The sequence below is a fragment of the Hemicordylus capensis genome, chromosome 2, assembly GCF_027244095.1.
Source record: "Hemicordylus capensis ecotype Gifberg chromosome 2, rHemCap1.1.pri, whole genome shotgun sequence".
NCBI classification, from domain to species: domain Eukaryota; kingdom Metazoa; phylum Chordata; class Lepidosauria; order Squamata; family Cordylidae; genus Hemicordylus; species Hemicordylus capensis.
Window position 1 is genome coordinate 182,848,703 of NC_069658.1, and position 21,407 is coordinate 182,870,109.

At 47.1% G+C, this 21,407-nt stretch overlaps 1 protein-coding gene across 5 annotated transcripts in view; it reads right to left on the reverse strand.

Moving 5' to 3' along the window:
* Window positions 1-21,407, reverse strand: part of IQSEC2 (IQ motif and Sec7 domain ArfGEF 2) — a 182,478-nt gene that overhangs the window by 137,879 nt on the left and 23,192 nt on the right. For 3 of the 5 annotated variants that reach the window (XM_053293855.1, XM_053293856.1, XM_053293862.1), the window contains exon 2: window positions 7,322-7,351. In XM_053293855.1, coding sequence (XP_053149830.1) covers window positions 7,322-7,351 — 30 coding nt within the window. Of the gene's footprint in view, window positions 1-7,321; window positions 7,352-12,631; window positions 12,681-14,572; window positions 14,592-21,407 lie in introns of those variants that run through there. The other 2 variants (XM_053293863.1, XM_053293864.1) reach the window with 2 other exon arrangements.

Consider the following 21,407-nt stretch of genomic DNA (forward strand, 5'->3'; position numbering starts at 1 on the left):
CGGGAGGCAGACAGGTCTGACCCTTTGGGCACAATCCACTGGCAAGTTTACCTATACAACGAACAAAGCACATTAACACTTTATAATGCTTTTAATCAGAATTCTGAGCTCACAAGTTTTGTTAAAAAGAAATTAACTCCTGAAATAGCAGAATTACCCCCATCAGCACCCAATAAAACTGATGCAATAGGAACAAAATTGGAGAGAAGGGCTGAAGATGGGATTATGAAGCTTGTCTTTGGCTAACAGAAATCAGCAAGATGTCTGTGCTGGATGGATGCACAAGTGCAATGGCCCCACCATGAAGCAGGAAGAAGCCCCTGCCAGAGGTGGCAGATGGAGAAGGGGTTGCAAACTGAGAGGGCACTCACACATCCACCACCATGGACGTTAGGAAGGAAGCAATGCAGTTTCTGTTCCCTCAGTGAAAGGACTAGATACCACCCCCTACGACCAGAATTATCTGTGAAATACAGAAATACACTACAGAGCAAGACAGAGCCTAATCCACCCACTGACAGTGCCAGCCACTTCCTTACCAGGCAGCAGGCTCCCTGAGTAAAGTCTCCCCTCATTAGCAGCTCCCAGTGCCTCCTCCAATTGGAAGAGGGATTGAACAAAGCACTCTGCAAAAGTTATCCCCGCACTTCACACAGGGTTCCTAAGAAGACAGGAGTCAGGGTGGCGTCTTTGCTTCATAGAAGCTCTTTGCAAAGTAAGAAGATCACTCTCCCCTTCCCCACCACCTCCCACATCTACAGTGTGTAGATATTCTATGCAAAGGGAAAGAACAGCTTCATCAGAGTGCTTTGCTTCCCCCACCCACCAGGTGGTGGCAAGAAGGTTGCAAAGGCCTAACTAACCCCAGTACTGATGATGAATGAGAAAGGTATAGGACACTGCCTGGGGTGCAGCTTTTTGTGCAAAGCAACTGAAGGAAAACTTGTAACTCTTTCAGAAGATAGAAGATCTGTATAAAGGAAAGACCCAGAAGCTGGGTGCCCATCATGGGATGCAGTATGTGACGGCACCACCTTCTCGTGCAATTCCCTGCAGCAGATTGTGTGAAAAACTGCCTCTCCAGAACGACCTGAAGAAAAGATGGTTCTGTCATACTGCAGATTCCTCGCATTGCTCTGTCACAATTCCTTAACCTTTTTCTGAGAAGATGAAGTAATGTGTCAAGCCAATCATGCTCTCCTGCCATCACAACAGGGACCCGAGATGACTGCAGCATTGCAATAAAGCCAGCCACAGATGGAGATGGCTCTGTGGAATAAAGCAGTGAGGCAAGCTCTTTGCAAGCACCTTACAATCAAAATGTTACAAAAAGAGGGGTGTGAAGGGGTATCCTCGGTCCCAATCCAATACGTTTACCCTGCTGATCTTGAGGTAAAGGTAGTGTGTCATCGAGTCAGTTCCGACTCCTGGCGACCACAGAGCCCTATGGTAGAATACAGGAGGGGTTTACCATTGCCATCTCCCACACGGTATGAGATGATGCCTTTCAGCATCTTCTTACATCGCTGCTGCTTGATATAGGTGTACCAGCAGGGATTCGGGCAGGCAAACTCTTGCTTGATAGTCAAGCATTTCCTTGCTAAGTCATTAGGTGGCTGATCTTGTGGTAGCAAGCATGAATTGTCCCCTTTGCTAAATCGGGTCAGCCCCTGCATGATTGTGTGCAGAAGGTTCCAAGTTCCCTCCCTGGCTTCTCCAAGATAGGGCTGAGAGAGGTTCCTGCTTGCAACCTTGGAGCAGCCACTGCCAGTCTGTGTAGACAATAATGAGCTAGATGGACCAATGGTCTGACTCGATAAGGCAGCTTCCTATGTTCCTATGCTCCCTCACTGGTCCAGCTAAGTCACTCTATTCCCCCTATTACTGCTATGACACATCAGCCCCACAGAGAAACACTACTGCAGTCTGGAGATAGATGCTAAGATTCTTCAGGGAGTAAAAGGCTCCTTTGTTTGTTTGTTTTTAGAGGAAAAGAGGATAAATGTACACCTTTTGCCTCTGAAAATATTTTGCAGATTCTTGTATTGTTTCACCAACCTGGGGCAAAACAAATATACATGTCTACACCCCGGGAAGTAATGCCTCTCTCAAACCACTCTCGACTTCCTCGGAGACTATTGTATATGAAGACAGACATGATATATCCGGGCCACAGGTCTGCTCTGGAAGAGCCTTGTGTGCTGCTCAATCCAAACAGATCTTTCCTCTGCAGAGTTGAAGCATGAAAAAATATGGTTCTACAAGTTTGCAACAGAAGCTGACTGTGCACCGTGTGCTGATTGGCTGGCTCCTTGTGATGTCAACAAGAAACCTCTCCCACACACCCCAATCACCAGAGCAGTTGCCTTAAAAAAGAAAACATGTTTTAATTAATAAGACACCAAATGAACACAAAAAGGAAAGAACGTTCATGCCGCACTTTTAGAAATAACAAAAGGCAGCCCCCTGAAGCATAGTGGAGAGGGGCAAGACTGACAACTGAGCCCACATTTGATTCACTGGTAAGTATGTTTGTCATCTCCGTATAGAAATCAATCAGTCAATCAATCAATCAGTCTCAGTGGCAAAGCCTGGACTCACCCTGCAGCTCAGGACCGCCCCCACCCCCTGTGAAGGCCCTATTGGTATTGTGTCTGTCTCCACCCTGTCTTGGCGGACGTGTTTGTCTTCACCCCACCAGGTCTCCAGCTGTAAAGCGTTGGGCTTAGATACAGGAGGAAGTCTCAGTTCAAATCCCAGTTTAGCCATGAAGCTCACTGGCTGGCCTTAGGCAAGTCTCCCTCTCCCAGGGTTACAGCATCTCTTGCCTCCCACACAGAACATAAGGCGAGGCATAGTGTCCCAACTGTCACCTCTTGAAACAAAAGAAATCCAAATGAATGAATTCATGCCCAGAGAGGGCGAGGTCTAAGCAGGCTAAGCTTATGTTGAGGTCAGGCACCTGCTCCTAACCCTAACAATGATAGTGGTAAACAGGAAGTGGGCCCTATTCAGACATGTGTTGAACATAATGTTGTACATGCGTTAAACATAATGCGTGAATAGGTCTGGGGCAGGACTGTACAACTTCAGCCCACCAGCTGTTTCTGAACTACAACTCCCATCATCCCCAACCACAATGGCCATTAGGGATGATGGGAATTGTAGTTCAAAAACAGCTGGATGGACAAAGTTGTGCAGCCCTGGTCTAGTTGCTGTCCTACTGTGAGGCGAGATAAGTGGTGGCATGAAGGGAGAGAAGCTGGTGAGACACACAATCTCTATGAAAGTTCTCCCATGCAAGCTCCATTTAAATGAACAGACGCTGTGCAAGAGCACGCTACTGAGACCTCACCCAACAACTCCTCATGTCAAGAGGGCTCAGGCAGAAGACATTCCCAGCAGATTGTGCATGTTAACTGGGAAGCGGGGAATGCCATTTGGACTTTCCAGTGCAGGCACTATGTCTTAGACTAGTCCTTTATGGATGGAGGGCAGGATCCTACTAATACTAACACTATTTAAGTATTAAGTATAAGATAGTTCCCTGTCCCCAAAGGGCTCACAATCTTACTGAAAAGGTATCAGCTAGCACAAGGGGGCAGAGGACAGGAATGTGATTCTACCATTGCTGCATCACCAGCACTGATCCTGCTAGTCCATTATACGAACTGTGATCAGCTCAGGGATCTGTTGAGTTCACATATGGATAGCAGGTGTAAGTGCACTGACTCACTGCACCTGTCACATACAAAAGCCTCCATCTGGAAGCAACTTAATAATATATAACAGGTGGCTGGGAGACACACAGCCATCACTCCAGATGAGGGTGCTGAGAATTCTATTAGTGATTCTTAACGCTGCCCCCCACCACACACACACACACTACAACAGTTCCCAGGATTCCTGGAAATGACTATTAAACCAATTTAAAGTATGTCGTTCACATAAACTATTATAGCTACTTCTGAAATACCCATTTCCCAAGAGAACTCTCTCACTACTCTATTCCTATCAGGAAAAGGGTTTCATGAAATGACCAGGCCTCATTTCCAATGTCCTAGGGGGATTAACTTCAAAACCTTATTCTTACCAGGAATTTCTAAACATGGACATGCATACCTGCCAACATGCCCTATTTCCCCATTCACATGAATGGGAAAATAGGGACATACTGGCAGGTATGGAACACAGAGAGTCTCTCCAAGGGAAGAACAACGTATTTGCTCCTTAGGGTTCTGAAGCTGTGAACTTTGGAGGACGGAATAGTCTGTTTCTACTCCCCTACCAGAACTGAGGAAAGCCGTCACAGTAATCTTGGCTGAGATTTGCACTCCTCTCTCCGGCAACTCCTACCCAACTCTTCACCCTGCCTGGTGCTGGAAATAGACAGAGAGAGAGAGAGAAGAGAGAGAGAGAGAGTGCTAAAATGTCTCTACCCCTGCTTTCATCCACAAGGCTTCAGAACATTGCCTGAGCTTGGAAGAAAAATAAATAGTTCCCCTAGCTAATCAGTACAGTAATTACAGCTCTCATTATGTGTGTGCGCGCATGCACACACACACACACACACACACACACACACACACACACACACACAGAGTCTCCTATCTCTCTGCTGTGTAGATATTGTTAATAGAGAGGGAGGGAGAAAAAGTGAAAGTCTTTAAATGTATTCACTAATACAAGTGGTAGTTCAAGTGCCTAGAGATCCTGACTCATCAGGGAGCTCAGATACTGTGGGAAATGCTGCATAGATACACAAGAAAAAGCAGCCTCTGCCCCAAACATCTTACAGTCTTGATATATATAAATGGCTCTCCCCCACCACCAACTGCAGATATAAAGTCATAGACAGAACGATGAAGTTGCTGGCATGACTAAGTCAGCAACGGAGTGAAGAATCAGATCCTGGCATCTGAGTACCGGAAGACCTTTTCGCTTCCATGCTGGTAGTTCAAAAGGCCTCCTCAGCACTATGAGCTACTCACAAAACTGGCAACTAAAATTGTCACCTTCATGCAAAGCTCCACCCATAAACCCCAGAGGAAATATTCTCTTTTATCAGTACTAGCCGGCACAAAATAGCTCTTACGAAACTAAACTGCAGCTGGGAAAATATAGACATACTCTGAAAGCCACGGGGGATAATGTTACCAAAATCCTTTATGGTACAAAAGAATTCCATGTTGCTGGAAGTGCAAACAACAGAGAGAAGATAAAAATACATTGTGGAATGTCTGCAGACCACAGTGTTCTGTTCTTCATGGCATGCTCTATGAAGAAACCATGCTCCCTCCACCAGCTTGGGCTGTTGTACCTAGCAGCTAACCAGTATCCCTGCTCTTTTCCCTCCAATGATACTTGGTAGTACAGGAGTCGCCAACAAGGGGTCTCAGCCCTAATACAATTTGATTAGCAGATCTAGTTTCCATTCTATAGGTACGTCTGGACAGGTAGATCTGACCACACTGGTGGTGACCAATCACAGGCAAATAAGACTTGCCCCCAGGGAGTAAAGTAATCCTTTTTATGGTGCAGTAGTTAAGAGTGTTGGGCTTGGACTGAAGAGATCTGAGTTCAGTTCCCCATTCAATCATTAAGGGACCTTGAGACACGGGGCCTTTCAGTGCAATTACCTCACAGGGGGGTTGTAAGGACAAAATGGGGGTGGGATCCATGCATGCCAATTTCTTGGAGGAGGTGGGGCACCGAAATGTAATTAACCAAATACATTTTTTTAAAAAAATGGCCCAAAGACCTTAATGGTGGCTTTCAAATGGGAATAGGAAGCAAATAGGAAGAATAGGCTGTGCATCTTTCTACTCTTTTATTGCCTCTGTGGTAGCCATGAACTACCTCCCACCCATCCCTACAGCAGCGGGGAATAGAGTAGCAGAGTGCTCCCCAACTTGTCAGCTCCTCTTACTTGCTCAATTCCATATGTCCCATTAGAATGGATAGAAAATTCCCATCCCTTACTCCAGAAATCCTACCCTAACATCTTCCCCAGAAACAGTCTTCATTGTACCCCAGCAACCTGTGACACACCAAGCCAAAAGCAGCCCACTAGCCACACAAGGCCTGGCATCAGTTGTTGGCCTAGTGGGAAATCTGCTAGGGCCCTTGCAGTGAACATCCTTGTTCCAAACTCCTGAAACCAACCACTGATACTCGGCCTACAACATTCCCTTTCTTTATGATCCTTTCTCATTCACAGTGCACCCCATCTCAGTCAGCCTGACAGCCACAAAGAGTACATGGGGAAAGGCAGTCAACCAGAACTGAGCAGAACCTACCTCGGAATGGAAGAGCAGCAGTCAGGCAATGGCCAGGAGGAGGAGGAGGAAGAGGAGGAGTGACCCTAGGCGGTGGGGTGGGGGTTAATGCCACTGCTAGTGGTGAGAGGGAGGAGTGTGTCCCAGGCTGGCCAGCTCAGATCTACAGCAGCTCCTCTGCTGCTTGCCAGCACCATGCTTGAATTCCCACCTCCCCATGTGTGTATTATGAGTGGAAGTTCACTGAGAAGGCCACTTCAGATCTCCTCCAAGGGGCCCATAAACTAAACCTGCTTTTCTTGCTTGCCCACAACTGCAGAAACGGAGCAATCGTCCAGCATCTAGCAGCCCACAGATAGCCCGTGTTCAGCTTGGTGTCCGGGCCTGCTGCCCACCACCCTCGTTGGGGCTAGTATACGGAAGGACCCCCGCCCACCCCACCCCACCTCAGCCTCTTGCCTCTTTTTCATAGTTTCTCTTATAATCTTTCCCTTGTTTTCTGCATGTGTCAAGTTTACTTTAAAGCCTAAACCTGTGGGCAGGAACTGTGGTTAATTACTTGTTCTTCATACAGAAGTAGGTGCTTAATAATATTATTATTATTTATTATTATTATTTTATTTTTATTATTATTAATAACCCAACAGCCCGCCCTGATGGAATAATACCACAGGAATTTAATTTAAACCAAGACATCTTTTCTTAAGCATCCCACATTCTATTCCATGCCACCCCAACCCCTCAGACCCCAGGAACACCCCATCCCCCATGGGCAATGGGCATATTTGTCCTATCCATTTGTTTTCAACACTGCTAACTCAAGCCAAGCCACATCCAGGGATTAACTCCTTCTCCATGGAGGAAGAAAACTCAAACTCAGAAATCAATCCAGGGGAGATCACATTAAACAAACCGCGCAGGGTTGTGAGTGGGATGGGGGCAGTAGGGGATGGGATGGGGGCAGAGTGGGGAGAGATAATCTTATTCCAAGAGCTATAGGGAAAGGGCAAAACAGACAGGAAATTATTTTTTAAGTGACTGACCTGACAGTTCTTGAGTTTTCTCCATCCGACCTGCAAAAGCAAAGAAACAAAAAGTGGTCAGAGCAGGTAAAGATTAGGATTGCAGTTCAATTTAAGGATTGTGGTGAAAGGGGTGGTTTGGAAGGGGCATGTTTAACATTATGAAGTGATCATGCCTACATTTTAGGAATTAAGATCTGATTTATGGCCTGGACTGTCAGTGATGCTTAACGGGATGAGCTGGTGGAGCTTTGTCTTGGTTCAAGGCTCACCTGACGCAGGGCTGAAACTGCAGCTCTTGGAACAGAGGATGGGTGGATGGAGCACCAACTTTCTGCTGGTGTCGCACCTAGTACTGAGCTGAACTGGGAGATCTTTGTTGTGCAAGCTTCCACTACTCCCCCCAAAAGGAGCCGCTGTTATGGCAATCTCTTAGAGAGGCACATAAACAAGGATGGAAGTATTTGCCTCCTTTAAAGTGGCAACTGCAACTTCAAAAGGGGTGATGGGCAGTGTGACGCACAATGCAACCCCTCTTCCTCTCTGGGCAAGTACTTTGCTAAGGGAGGAGGGAGGATGGCAGTTTTACAGTGAAAGACCCTTTTCCCCCATAGGGGAGCACTGTTTTGGGGGAGAAAACTTCATGCCCCAAACTGGCACAGTTTCCTGTAAAAATAAATCCCATGAAAATCTGGTGAAACCCTATTCTCTGTGTAACCCTATTCTACTCTCCATTCCAACCATTTTTCTACCAATCACAATTTTTCTACCTATCATCCTGATCCACAGTCCCTCTACTAATATCTTAGGCTTTAATTTTTGGACTCATTTTAATAACCCCACAGGGTAGCATTAGAGGTTAAAACAAAAAGTGCATTGTTTTTCAGGGAAGGAAAGACACGGGGGATGGAGCAAATAAATGTTTATATAGCCTCATCAGTATCACAAGGTGGTGGGAGTCAAAAGGGAAGCAAATGTGAATGATAAAGGAGGAAACCTTCATTGGAAAGGCCCCCCCTTTATGGTGCAGATCCTATTTCTTGTCCTCTTGAGTGAGCCGGCTGTATCTATGACACTTAGACACGGACATATATCTAGCAATAGCAATAGCACTTACATTTATATACCGCTCTATAGCTGGAAGCTCTCTAAGCGGTTTACAATGATTTAGCATATTGCCCCCCAACATTCTGGGTACTCATTTTACCGACCTCGGAAGGATGGAAGGCTGAGTCAACCTTGAGCCCCTGGTCAGGATCGAACTTGTAACCTTCTGGTTACAGGGCGGCAGTTTTACCACTGCACCACCAGGGGCTAGCAGAAATGTTGCTGTGCTGGAGGGGCCTAAGCGTATATGGACAAGGGTGTGGCCAGATTCTCAGTCCATGTGGAAAGCTAAAGCTTGCAGCTCACTTTCTGCACAATGTAATGCAGGTGGTTCAGCACCATCGGCACTGCCTGTGTTGAAAACACCACCCATGGTGTTGCAGAACAGGGCTGTTCTGCTGTGACTTATAATTGTGCAAGTGCAGTGGTGCAACGCAACATCCATTATCTTCAGTGGACGTCACACAATTGTGCTTGAGCAATTTTAAGTCGCAGCAGAACAACCCTGTTCTGCAACACCACAGGTACTGTTTTAGACACGCGCAGTGGCACAGGCGGTGCTGAACCACTCCACATCATGCTGCGCAGAATGTGAGCTTCTGTTGCCAAAATTTGTAATATCCGGATACAGTATATGAATTCGTCCAGCTTGCAGTGCTTGGCTGTATTATGAATTGAGTGTCATTTTCCCCCTGACAGTTCTCTAGCTCAGAATGTTAAACAATATTCTGAGCATGCTCAGTCTGCATTTCACAGACCAAGTGGCCAGTGCCAGGTGCTTCGCAGGCATATGTGCACAAATTTACTCCCAACTCTTGCTGAAACTCATGTAGACTGCTGTCACAACCTGACTGTCCAACCAAGCTGTGACCAGATCATTTGGTATGATTAGTATCTTCTTGATTATTTCTTACAGTTGTAATAAAATTAAAATAAGTGCCAGAGAGACCCATCAGTGCTCTGGGCACCTCTGCTTTAACTGGCAGAAACTGGGAGGTGGGAGCAGCCTTGCTTTTTACTATACAGTTGGACACTTCCCCCCACTTATATTGAGAACAACAAGAGATGAGACACTGAAGAACCGTTACTGGATCTCTTTTCTATATACTTTTTTTTTTTTAGGGAGCGAGGGAGATTGAATCAGAACTGCAGCACTGAGGAAAGAAGGGGTAACCCTTTCCCAAGCTATCTGCCCCATTAGGGAAGACGTATGTTTCCCCTAACAGGGCAAATAGCAGGTTGAGGGACCATTCACATCTGGCATAGAGGGAAAGAAGCAAACTCCTCCCACCCTTCACCCAACCCATAGTCCTGATCCAGTTTCCTCACACACCAGCTGCTTTGTCAGGCACGTTAAAGAGATGAGGAATGGGGCCACAGCTCAGTGGGAGAGCATCGGCTTTGCATGCAGGCTCATTCCCAGGCTCAGTCTCTGACATCTTTAGGTAGGGCTAAGGAGAGCTGGTCTTGTGGTAGCAAGCAAGACTTGTCCCTTTAGCTAAGCAGGGTCCGCCCTGGTTGCATCTGAATGGGAGACTTGATGTGTGAGCACTGCAAGATATTCCCCTCAGGGGATGGAGCCGCTCTGGGAAGAGCAGAAGGTTCCCAGTTCCCTCCCTGGCTTCTCCAAGATAGGGCTGAGAGAGATGCCTGCCTGCAACCTTGGCAAAGCTGCTGCCAGTCTGTGAAAACTATACTGAGCTAGATAGACCAATGGTCTGACTCAGTATATGGCAGCTTCCTGTGTTCCTATGAAGACTCCTGCCTTGGGGAGCCACTACCAGTCTGTGAAGACAATACTGAGCGAGATGGACCAATGGTCCGACTTGGTATAAGGCGGCTTCCTATGTTCCAATAAGAGATCCCATCGCAGATCACCCTCTCAACTAGTTGATCGCCTGATGATCTCAATGAGCGGTGGGGATCTTGTAGAGAAAAGGTGCTCTCTCAGGTAACCCGGACCTCAGCCTTGGCTCGCAAATGTATCAGCAGCCAGGGCAACTGTTTAGGAAAAGGCATTGTTCTTAATGGCCCCACTCAGTCAGGATGGCATTTTCCATAAAGAAAAGGTCACAACTGCCGCAACCGCCAAGCAGCCATTTAGGTGCACCCATCACCACAAAGTGTGGGTTGTTAGTCACCCATGTCTGTCTCCTAGTTCTTACACTTATCTGTTATTTTGCTAACCTTGCCCTTTACAAAAGTGTATTGGGATATCCTATCTCTCTAGGTAAGAGGAGAGCAAAGTAATACACTTCTTCCTAATAATGACAGATAGAGTCATGGTGCAGGGCAGGGAGGAAAAAATGGAAGAGCTTTTTTTTTAAAAAAAAGAAGTGACTTTACAAGAGGATTTGACAAATTCATGTAAGGCATAGATATCAAGGGCTGTTATTGTGATAGCTAAATGGAACCTCCATATCCTGTAGCAGCATATCCACAGCTGCTGGGGGGGGAGAAAACAGGGAAGGGCTGTTTCCTTCATATCCTGCTTGTGAGCTTCCTGGAAACATATGGCTGACCACTGCAAACTGGATGCTGGATGAAATGAACCTTTTGCCATTTTAATTCTTCGGTTCTTCTGGATAGCAAAGGGATATATTTAAAACAGAGCAAAGAAGGTAGAGATTACGCCAGCTAACTGAGCAACAAGGCAGTTTTAAAGTTAGGTATTTATATTTAGCTGTGGGAGAACAACTGTCCCTATTCAGCTCCAGCCCAGTGTTTTTCCAGTGGCTGTTGCTGGTGCCTATCTTGTGTTTTTTTGTTTAGATTGTGAGCCCTTTTGGGACACAGAACAATCTTATTTCTTTTTCTTTGTAAACCACTTAGTGAACTTTATTTCTTACAGTGCCACCTGCAATAATGTGTTGATTGGGCATGAGCCAAGCAGTGCAGTCATGTTTTCCTAACAAAGCAGAAAGGTTGCCTACACTTACAATGCCATATCCATAAGAGGCCATCCATGGACTCCATACTGATTAATCTACTGCACTTATCACTTCTAGTTCTGTATTCATAACTGATAACACAGCTAACACTCCCCACAGCACTGCTAACTGAGCAAAGTTAGCTCCTTTTATAAGTGGCGATTCTTTTTATTTAGCAGGGAGAAAGCAACTGGCCCTATTCATCCCCAGCAGAGCATCCCTCCAGTGGTGTCTATCATATGTTTCTTTTTAAAATTGTGAGCCCTTTGGGGACAGGAAGCCATTTTATTTATTTATTTCTATCTATGTAAACCACTTTGGGAACTTTTTGTTGAAAAGTGGTATATAAATATGTGTTGTATTCATATTGCCATGTGGTGGGGGCGGTGAGTGAATCAACAAGCCTGATTCAGAGTACAACTGTTAAGGCTGGCCCAAAATATTTTGGTAAACCAGGCAGAAAATCCAAATGACAACTCCTTCCTCAACTAAACAGCTAATGGCACAACAGGGAAATGCTTGACTAACAAGCAGAAGGTTTCCAGTTCGAATCCCCGCTGGTACTATATCAAGCAGCAGTGATATAGGAAGGTGCTGAAAGGCATCATCTCATACTGCACAGGAGGAGGCAATGGTAAACCGCTCCTGTATTCTACCAAAAGAAAACCACAGGGCTCTGTGGGCACCAGGAGTCAAAATCGACTTGACAGCACACCTTAAGGCCTTTGGTTTAACTACTGCCACATTCGGCATTCCATTTATAAGGTTTTTGTCAGGTAATAACTCAATTGAATAGTGAAATAGCAGAATGAGATTTGGCACATGCATTCAGGGCAAAATTTCAAGTTCAAATGCCTGCTTGCTTGATGACCACATCAATTTTCAAGGGAGGAAAGAAAGCAGAAAAAGACAGTCCAATGTAATATTTTCCTTAAAGAATGAGACACCAGAATGAAAGTTGGTGTGCATGTCTATGACAACACACTACGCTTCAAGTACAAATTCCAGTTCAGTCCCCATACCTGTTTTCAAGAGGTCCAGGAGCAAGATAGGCCCCTCAAACACTGTGCTTGACTAGTTAGTACAATCATCACTGAAGTGAACAGGAAGAGCATAATATAAATTTCAACGGGCCTAGCACTAGGAGTGTGCACGGAACCATCTGGCCTGGTTCGGTTCGAGGCCAGTCTGGCCTCAAATGGAACCGGGTCAGTTTGGTCCAGCCCCCATCGAACCCCCACCGGTCCGGTCCAACAAGACCACTATTTTAAATAATAATAATAATAATAACTACCTGTAGCCCCTTCGGGGGGGTTGCTGTGGCTGCGGGGGGTGGGCAGTGAGAGTTCCCTCTCCCCCCGCCGGCCTCCCTCACCACTGTAAATGTAGTCTTTTGGGCCCTTTCAGACCTCCGTAAAGGTGAGTGGTGGCCATTTTGGCCACCGCCACGTATGCGCAAATGCCCTCTGCGAGGCCGTAAATGGCCACCACTTGCCTTTACGGAGGCCCGAAAGGGCCAAAAAGACTACATTTACCCAGCCGCAACAGTGATGAGGGAGTCTGGCTGGGGGAGAGGGAACCCTCGTAGACCCACCCCCACCCCCGTGGCTACAGCAACCCCCCCAAAGGGGCTACAGGTAGTTATTTTTCATTTTAAATTTTTTTTAAAAAAATCACTGACCTGTCGAACTGGACCGGCAGTTCGGTTCCAGTCCAGACAGAACCGGGGAGGGGGGGGGTGTTTCAGTTCGATCACAAACCCATGAACTCCCGGACCGAACCGTCGGACCGCCAGACCGGTTCTGCACTACCTAGTGCAGAACCAGACCGGTAGTGCAGAACCAGAACGGTTCTGCACTACCTTCTGCACTACGGTTGTGCCCTACCTAGCACAAGAAATGGTGCCCCATGGGTAAGATTAGTTTGTCCCCTAAAGAGTCACCCTTTGAGGTGTCCAAAATCTACTACTAGAGCCACCCCCCTCACATTCCCTCATGGTAGGGTTGCTTCTGGCCACAACTAGTCAGCTAAAACTTGCTAAGGGATCTCACTAACAATTTGCACTATGATCTTTAATATACATCACAAAAATTCAAAAATAACCCCTTCTTTCCCACAGGTATTTAAGTGCAATTTGTTCCCGGTGGCATTTTTATTTTATTTTATTTTTTGTTAAATTTGTATACAGCCTTTCATTAAAACAATCTCAAGGTGGTTCACACAGAAAAAATAAAACAATACTATAAAAATTACACAATTAAAATATTAAGCTAGAATATAAAAGCATAGATCTGACTAAAAATATTTAAAATACAAGCATAAGAACAGCCCTGCTGGATCGGGCCCAAGGCCCATCTAGTCCAGCATCCTGTTTCACACAGTGGCCCACCAGATGCTACTGGGAGCCTACAGGCAGGAGTTGAGGGCATGCCCTCCCTCCTGCTGTTACTCCCAAGCAACTGGTACTCAAGATGCATCTTGCCTTTGAGGCTGGAGGTGGCCTATAGCCCTCTGACTAGTAGCCGTTGATAGACCTCTCCTCCATGAAGTTATCCAAACCCTTCTTAAAGCCATCCAGGTTGTTGGCTGTCACCACATCTTGTGGCAGAGAATTCCACAAGTTGATGATGCGTTGTGTGAAAAAGTACTTCCGTTTGTTGGTCCTAAATTTCGTGGCAATCAATTTCATGGGATGACCCCTGGTTCTAGTGTTATGTGTGAGAGAGAAGAATTTCTTTCTATCCACTTTCTGCACAGCATGCATGATTTTATAGACCTCTATCATGTCTCCCCAGTCATCTTTTTTCTAAACTAAAAAGCCCCAGGTGTTGCACAATATAACCATACAAAATACAAAGCAGCCGCAGTAGAGACAATAATATAAAAGCCCAGGTAAAAAGCCAAGATTTGAAATGCTTTCTAAAAACTGTGATGGAGACTGAGGAGCGAATAGCCACCGGGAGAGCATTCCAGAGTCTAGGGGCAGCAACAGAGAAGGCCCTGTCCCGTGTGCTCGACAGCTAAGCCTCCCTCATTGCTGGCACCTGGAGCAGAGCCCCTCAGATGACCTGAGGCTATAATCACGTTTTCTGTGCAGTGTGTTGCTACATGACCAGGTTGCCATGTGGAGACAGCGCCATAGGAAATCATTCAAAATGGCAGACATATTATACATACTAGGCTTAAGCCCTGGAAGGTAGGGAAGGAGGATTGCAAAGCCATATGCATCCCAAACCTGGAAGTGGGGCCTGGTGATGTCCCTAGACTACCAGCGCTTGAAACATGGGGTGAGGGTGGGTGGGAGGAAAATCTAGTATAGGGTCTAGCAGTTAGGGGTGTGTCCGAACCGGTCTGGAGGCCATTCTAATGGCCTCCGAACTGCCGGACCGGTTCGGACTGGGCCGGTCCAGGTCCGGGTGGGGGGGTCTCACTTTAAGGGCGGGAGGGCTTGCTTACCCCTCCCGCCTCTTTGCCCCCGTCAGAGGCCGTAATCTATGGTAAAATTGGGGCGCTGGAAACCAGCCGCCCCAGCCGCCGCCGCTTCCGCCGCCCCCCCCCCGTGAGCAGATTAGAGAAGGAAAGGCTACTGCCGCCCTCCCGCCCCGCCACCCGCCACCCCCCCCCCCACGAGTGCTCACCAAGTTTAAAGAAATTAGAGAGGAGCTCGCGAACAGAGCTCCTCTCTTATCGAAGCCTCCGGCCCAACTGGGGCTTTGGGCGCGCGCGCGCTAGAGCTCTTTATCCGCTAGAGCTTTTGCCGGAGGCCCGGTCTACCCGCCGGGAAGAAGCCGGGTAGACCGGGCCTCCGGCGATTGGAGGCCCGGCCGCCGGGCCTCCGATCGCCGGAGGCCCGGTCTACCCGGCTTCTTCCCGGCGGGTAGACCGGGCCTCCGGCAAAAGCTCTAGCGGATAAAGAGCTCTAGCGCGCGCGCGCGCGCGCCCAAAGCCCCAGTTGGGCCGGAGGCTTCGATAAGAGAGGAGCTCTGTTCGCGAGCTCCTCTCTAATTTCTTTAAACTTGGTGAGCACTCGTGGGGGGGTGGCGGGTGGCGGGGCGGGAGGGCGGCAGTAGCCTTTCCTTCTCTAATCTGCTCACGGGGGGGGGGCGGCGGAAGCGGCGGCGGCTGGGGCGGCTGGTTTCCAGCGCCCCAATTTTACCATAGATTACGGCCTCTGACGGGGGCAAAGAGGCGGGAGGGGTAAACAAGCCCTCCCCGCCCTAAAATGCAGGCCCCCCTTCGGTGCTGGTCCGGACTGCTCCGGACCATGCACATCCCCACTAGCAGTGGCTCCCAAATGGCCTGAGATTTACCTTCATCACCTGGCTGCTGCCTGAGAAAAAAACTGGAGAAACACTTTTGGCAAAGTGGCATCCTCTGAGGACAGAAGCCTCCCCTTTTCTTCTTTTCCCACTAGCTGGGACAGTTGCTTCTTTATTTGACTAGGCCCTGAGAAGGTACACTTCCCCAATCCTCAGCAGGTGATTCTGAGAGGGCCTAATGGGCTATGGCAGGAATCCATGGGTTTTAGCCTAAAGGCCGTTCAGATATTATTTTTCTCAAGTTCACTGTGAAAAAAAGTGTTCACAAGAGCAGTCTAGTAATGTAAGTAATGTAGATTAACAGTGGCTACCCCTTTGAGGAAAAATAATCACCTTTTTTAAGAGAAGAGGAGAGCTGGTCTTGTGGTAGCAAGCATGACTTGTTCCCTTTGCTAAGCAGGCTCCGCCCTGGTTGCATCTGAATGGGAGACTTGATGTGTGAGCACTGTAAGATATTCCCCTCAGGGGATGAAGCCACTCTGGGAAGAGCAGAAGGTTCCAAGTTCCCTCCCTGGCTTCTGCAAGATAGGGCTGAGAGAGATTCCTGCCTGCAGCCTTGGAGGAGCCGCTGCCAGTCTGTGTAGACAAGACTGAGCTAGATAGACCAATGGTCTGACCCAGTATATGGCAGCTTCCTATGTTCCTAAGCATGCCCTGTACTTGGAAGTACTTACTGTGACACTATCTGAGCAGCTACTCTGTTGTTACAATATCTGTGCCAGTATGCCACCCATGAACGGAATTACCTGCAGAAGGGTACGGCCAAGAGCGGGGGAAAGATGTGGGGGACATATGGTAGGTATGCTTTCTGTAGTGCTTTGATGAAAGGCAGACTGTAATCATGGCTGACATCCAGACTAACGCTGTGCTAGCAGCATGTGAGAAGTTGACCTTACAAAAGAAGTTGGAGATGAGAGAAGTTGTGGTGCTTCACAATGCTGCACAACCGCTAGTGGAAGACCATCTCTGGAAGATATACAAGGTTGTGAAATGCACTGTGCAATTTGTTCGCATCTTGACTAGTTCATAGTTCCTCTCTTTGTGCAGCGTTTTGTGCTAAGTCCTTGTGCTAGCACAACACTTGTCTGGACCGCAGGCACCTAACTTAGCAGAAATAGCTTTCAAAACATCTAGTGCAGTGTTATTCTAGATGTCAGCTATTAAAAACAAATAAGTAAAATATAAGCTTACAGTTTTTAGGAAGATCAGGCAAGTGAGAACAACTGTTTATCTTATCTACTGAGGATAGGTCAAGAAGCAATGCCCTTTTGCCCTTTAAATGCGGCAAGGGCAAATTTAGGTTAGTTAGTTAGTTAGTTAGTTAGTTTGTTTGTTTGATTTTTATACCGCCCTTCCGAGCTGGCTCAGGGAGGTTTACAATTAAAAAACAGAAATCATTAAAAACAATTAAAACAGAAATACAAATATAAACAAATATAAACAGGTTAGACATTCACAAGACCTTCCTAACTATTCAGAGCAAGAGAACAAGCTTTCCAGGCAAGGGTGTGGGAATCCTGAGGACTATAGATTAGTGAGGGTAATTAGGAGTCTCTGATAGGGATTGTAGGCCACACAGAGAGACACTAGACTACACTTCCAAAGCTTTCCTAGGAGGATGAAATTATTATTAATCCAATGGAAGTATGTGGTGTAGATATTATTGATTTATTTAGCACATGTGTATACCGCCCCAAACTCATGTCTCTGGGCAGTTAACGACAACATGACGAATTAAAACAGACATTAAAACATTAGAACAGTTTAAAACCACAATTCAAGTTAAAAAGCTTCAGTGAATAAATGCGTCTTGAGAGTGTTTTTAAAAGCTGTTGGAGATGGAGAGGCTCTTATTCCCATTATAATTATAGTACTGGATTTCCTGTGGTTCAAAGGTTGTCACAGGGGACCGCACTGTGTGTACAAATTGCTCTTGGGGACCATTTGTGAACCAGCCCTGGGAACACAAGTAGTAACCAAGAGTGAGACTCAGAAATGAATGCATACTGTACCAGAATACATCTGAGGATAATACAGAAGACTTTCAGAGAAACCTTTCAGACGCAGCTATGCTGAAGGCCTTAATCACCACAGAATTTCAGTTTTGATCCAGTACCAGGCAGGGATGCTTTTTGGTGCTATTTGGGCAGCAACAGGCAAGAAGCCTTGATGGCTATTGCCTTTTTGAGTTGGCGGGGCATTATATAAACCCCACACTAGGACTTGTACATCATGGCTTTTCAACATAGGAACATAGGTCCATCTAGCTCAGCATTATCTACATAAACTAGGAAAATAAGAACAGCCCTGCTGGATCAGGCCCAAGGCCCATCTAGTCCAGCATCCTGTTTCGCACAGTGACCCACCAGATGCCACTGGAAGCCACAGGCAGGAGTTGAGGGTGTGCCCTCTCTCCTGCTGATACTCCCCTGCAACTAGTACTCAGAGGCTGGAGGTAGCCTTCAGCCCTCCAACTAGTAGCCAATGATAGACCTCTCCTCCATAGCAGTAGCTTCTCCAGAGCTGCAGGCAGGAATCTCTCAGCCCTATCTTGGAGATGCCAGGGAGGGAACTTGCAACCTTCTGCTCTTCCCAGAGCGGCTCCATTCCCTGAGGGGAATATCTGACAGTGCCCACACACAGTGTTCTCTCTAATTTTTTTCATCTGTGTGCGGAATTAGATTTGTTCTGGGTGGTAGTATCAAGGCAGTGTGTGCACACATGCATTCAGGGTGGGTCCTTCCTGATTCAACCTGAGCGGGATCTAAAACTAACTGAGCGGACATCAAAAAATTGTGAGCACACACACATGTGCTTGCTTTAGAGGGAACACTGCTCACACATCAAGCCACATCACATGGCAGACAGTCCTGCATTTATGCATTGTTTAAGGAAAAACATACAAACCCATTGCCAAAAACCAAAACAAGTACGTCAATGTGCTTAAAAGGTCAGGGAACCCTTACTTCTGGCTGCATGCAGAGTTGGTTTTTGAAAAATCAATTCAACCTCTCAAAAGCCAAGCCACATCTTTCCCGAAAACTGAAAGAACTAATTATTTCTGCCACTTGAGCAAAGATAAGGGTCTAAAGCTGAGCCAGAGCTTAGCAGTGGAATCTATTTTAAATGCTGTAGTTCAGCCCTAGAAGTGGGAAGTAATAACCTACAACCAGGTTACCTCTCACCACTTAGTAATCGCAACCAGTCCCCATATTTCTGGAATTAGGAAGAATATCTTCCAGCTTTGGGGGTGAAGTCAGTGGGTCATCCAAACAAGGCTGAGCCTCACACTTTTCATTTTAGTAGTTGACTAGAAAACAGACCCTAAAGCAGATGCACAAGAAAGCCAGGCAATGCAAAACAAAGCTACAAACGTGTGCCTTTCTTGCGATCACCGAGAAACCACAACTAGGTTTGATGTCCAGCAAAAGGGGAGGTGTAACATCTCCTACCTCACACTTAAGAGTCTCATACAATTTTTCTAAAAAGTAATCCAAAAAGATGTTACACTCACCCACACGCATGCACACATACAGTGAAACTCAGTGCAGGCAGAAATGAGGTGCATAGAGCAAGCAAGCAAGCAAGCTCAGTGCATGCAGCTATCTCTCTCCCCAGAGACTGATTTAAATGACAAAGACATTCACAGTTAGGAAAACGATCTCAGACTCTTTCATCCAGCTGGAAGTGGAGAGTGTATTTGCACAGGATGCAAACTCACTGTACAAAAACAGGGGAGCAGGGTCCAACATTTCAGCCAGGCTGAGAGGAGCCCTAATGTGAAGCAGCAGAAAAGGAGTCTGAGCGAGCTGCACAGTGATGACTCAGGGCTGCCTTGTCTCTCTTTGGAAAAGAGCCAGACCAACAAGTCCCTCCCACACAGCCAACTCCACTGAGCGGATGATGGGCTGTTTTATCTTAGCCCAAGAGGCAGCTATTGTGTTTGCCTTTGCAGGGGGAAGGGAAAGGAGGAGGAAGAGCGAACAGCCAACCAATAAGCAGCTGGGATCCTAGCTGAAAGTCTGGGCTGGGAGTAAATACTAGTCCCACTAGATGGGAAAGACTTGCCTCAGGCTGGCTATTTTCCAGAAAGAGAGAGAGAGAGATCTTGAATCACTAAAGGACACTTTACATGCCCCCCTCTCACTCCTTGACTGCAGGCTTGAGTGTGAACTAGAGGTTAGTACTTTGGAGAGCCAAAACAAGCAAAGAAACCAACAGGGTGATGGAATTGTCTTAATGGCCTTCCCCCCTTGATTAAGGACGTTTCCAGTCTCTTTGGCGCATAAGCTGCTACTTGCAAGAAGCAGGAACAACCTTATTTATCAGGACTTTAATGTTCCCTAAAATAACTAGTAATTATAGGCCTTTTCCACCGGCAACCCTCACTACGGTGTTCCTGAATTTTAAGCCACTTAAGCTCTATCTACTTGCGCACGCACACACACACACACACACAAATTTATCCCTTTAAATCACGGCTGCCTTCAAATCACTGGAATTTTAAAGTAACATGTTGACAATTTTCCTTTTCCTTTGACTTATTCTGAGCAAGCAGACCAAGCAACACAACTGGCATAATCACATGGTATAGTTCTGGATGGACTGTACCTCTTCAGGCCATAGGTGGGGGTGGCATGTATGAATAAGCACCATCTTCTAAATAAAAAAAATCCTGTACACAGAAAACTAACACATCAAGAAGGTTTCTAATCATGAGGAGAGGACTAGTGTGTGAGTTTCTCTTGGGGACAGAATCAGCACCAGGACACCAGGGGACCTGCTGGGTTCTGGCCTGTGTCTAATCCAACTGGTGGCCACATGAGTCCACCACCCCTAGTCCCAGATCAAGAAAACAGATGGTTGAAGCAAACATGCTCTTACTCTTGGGCCTGGCTTTCATCCACACATAAGCCCAGTTCATGGAAAGAGATACTAAGCTGGTCCTGCTGTGTCTCTGGCCCATGGTTGGGTTACAGAAGGGCAGCAGGCTGGTTTCCTGGGAACAGGTGCTGGGCTGGCAGGGGGAAGAGGTCCTCACTGCACACACACACCCAATGATTACCTGGCACATGCCCGTTGCCCTGGCACATGCCACCATCACCATCTGCTGCTGGCTTCCTGCCCCAAAGAGAGGCACAAAAAAAGAACTGTCCAACCGGCAAGCCAACTCAAACACAACTGGCCCTTTTTATTCAGATCAAGCCAGAAGGACCCAGCCTGCCTTGGAGTTCCTGCCTTAGGGCCAGGGGTGCAGGAGATGGCATCCAGGGGAAAGGGAGGCCTGGATCCAGCCTGGCTCTGCAAACGGTTTGCTGGATGCTGCCGCAGTGCTGGAAAGGGCAAGCAAGGTTCCAGCCTGCCTTGCTTGTTCCCCAAGGGCCGTGTTCATTTCCACTCCACAGGCTGATTATGCAGCCAGACACTGATCTCTGCTAGGGGCTCTGTCAAGGAGAAAATTGGCAAAGTGTACCCCAGGGGGAGAGGGAAACGAGACACAGCATCATCCATTATGGGCCTTCCCAGTCAAGCCCCACCTGCGTCCCCTACTCTGAGTAAAGCACCCTGCTCTTCCTTCCCTCCTTTGACGCCGCTGCTTCCTCTCATTTGGATCCAACACCCTTCCCTCACTTCTCTGCATCTTCCCTTACCCCTCCCTGCCCTAACCCAGGCTCCCCAAAAGCCTTCCCCAGCTAGACAAAGTGTCTTGCTCCAGGGGGGAAATGTGAGATAAGGGCTCCTGTTTATCAA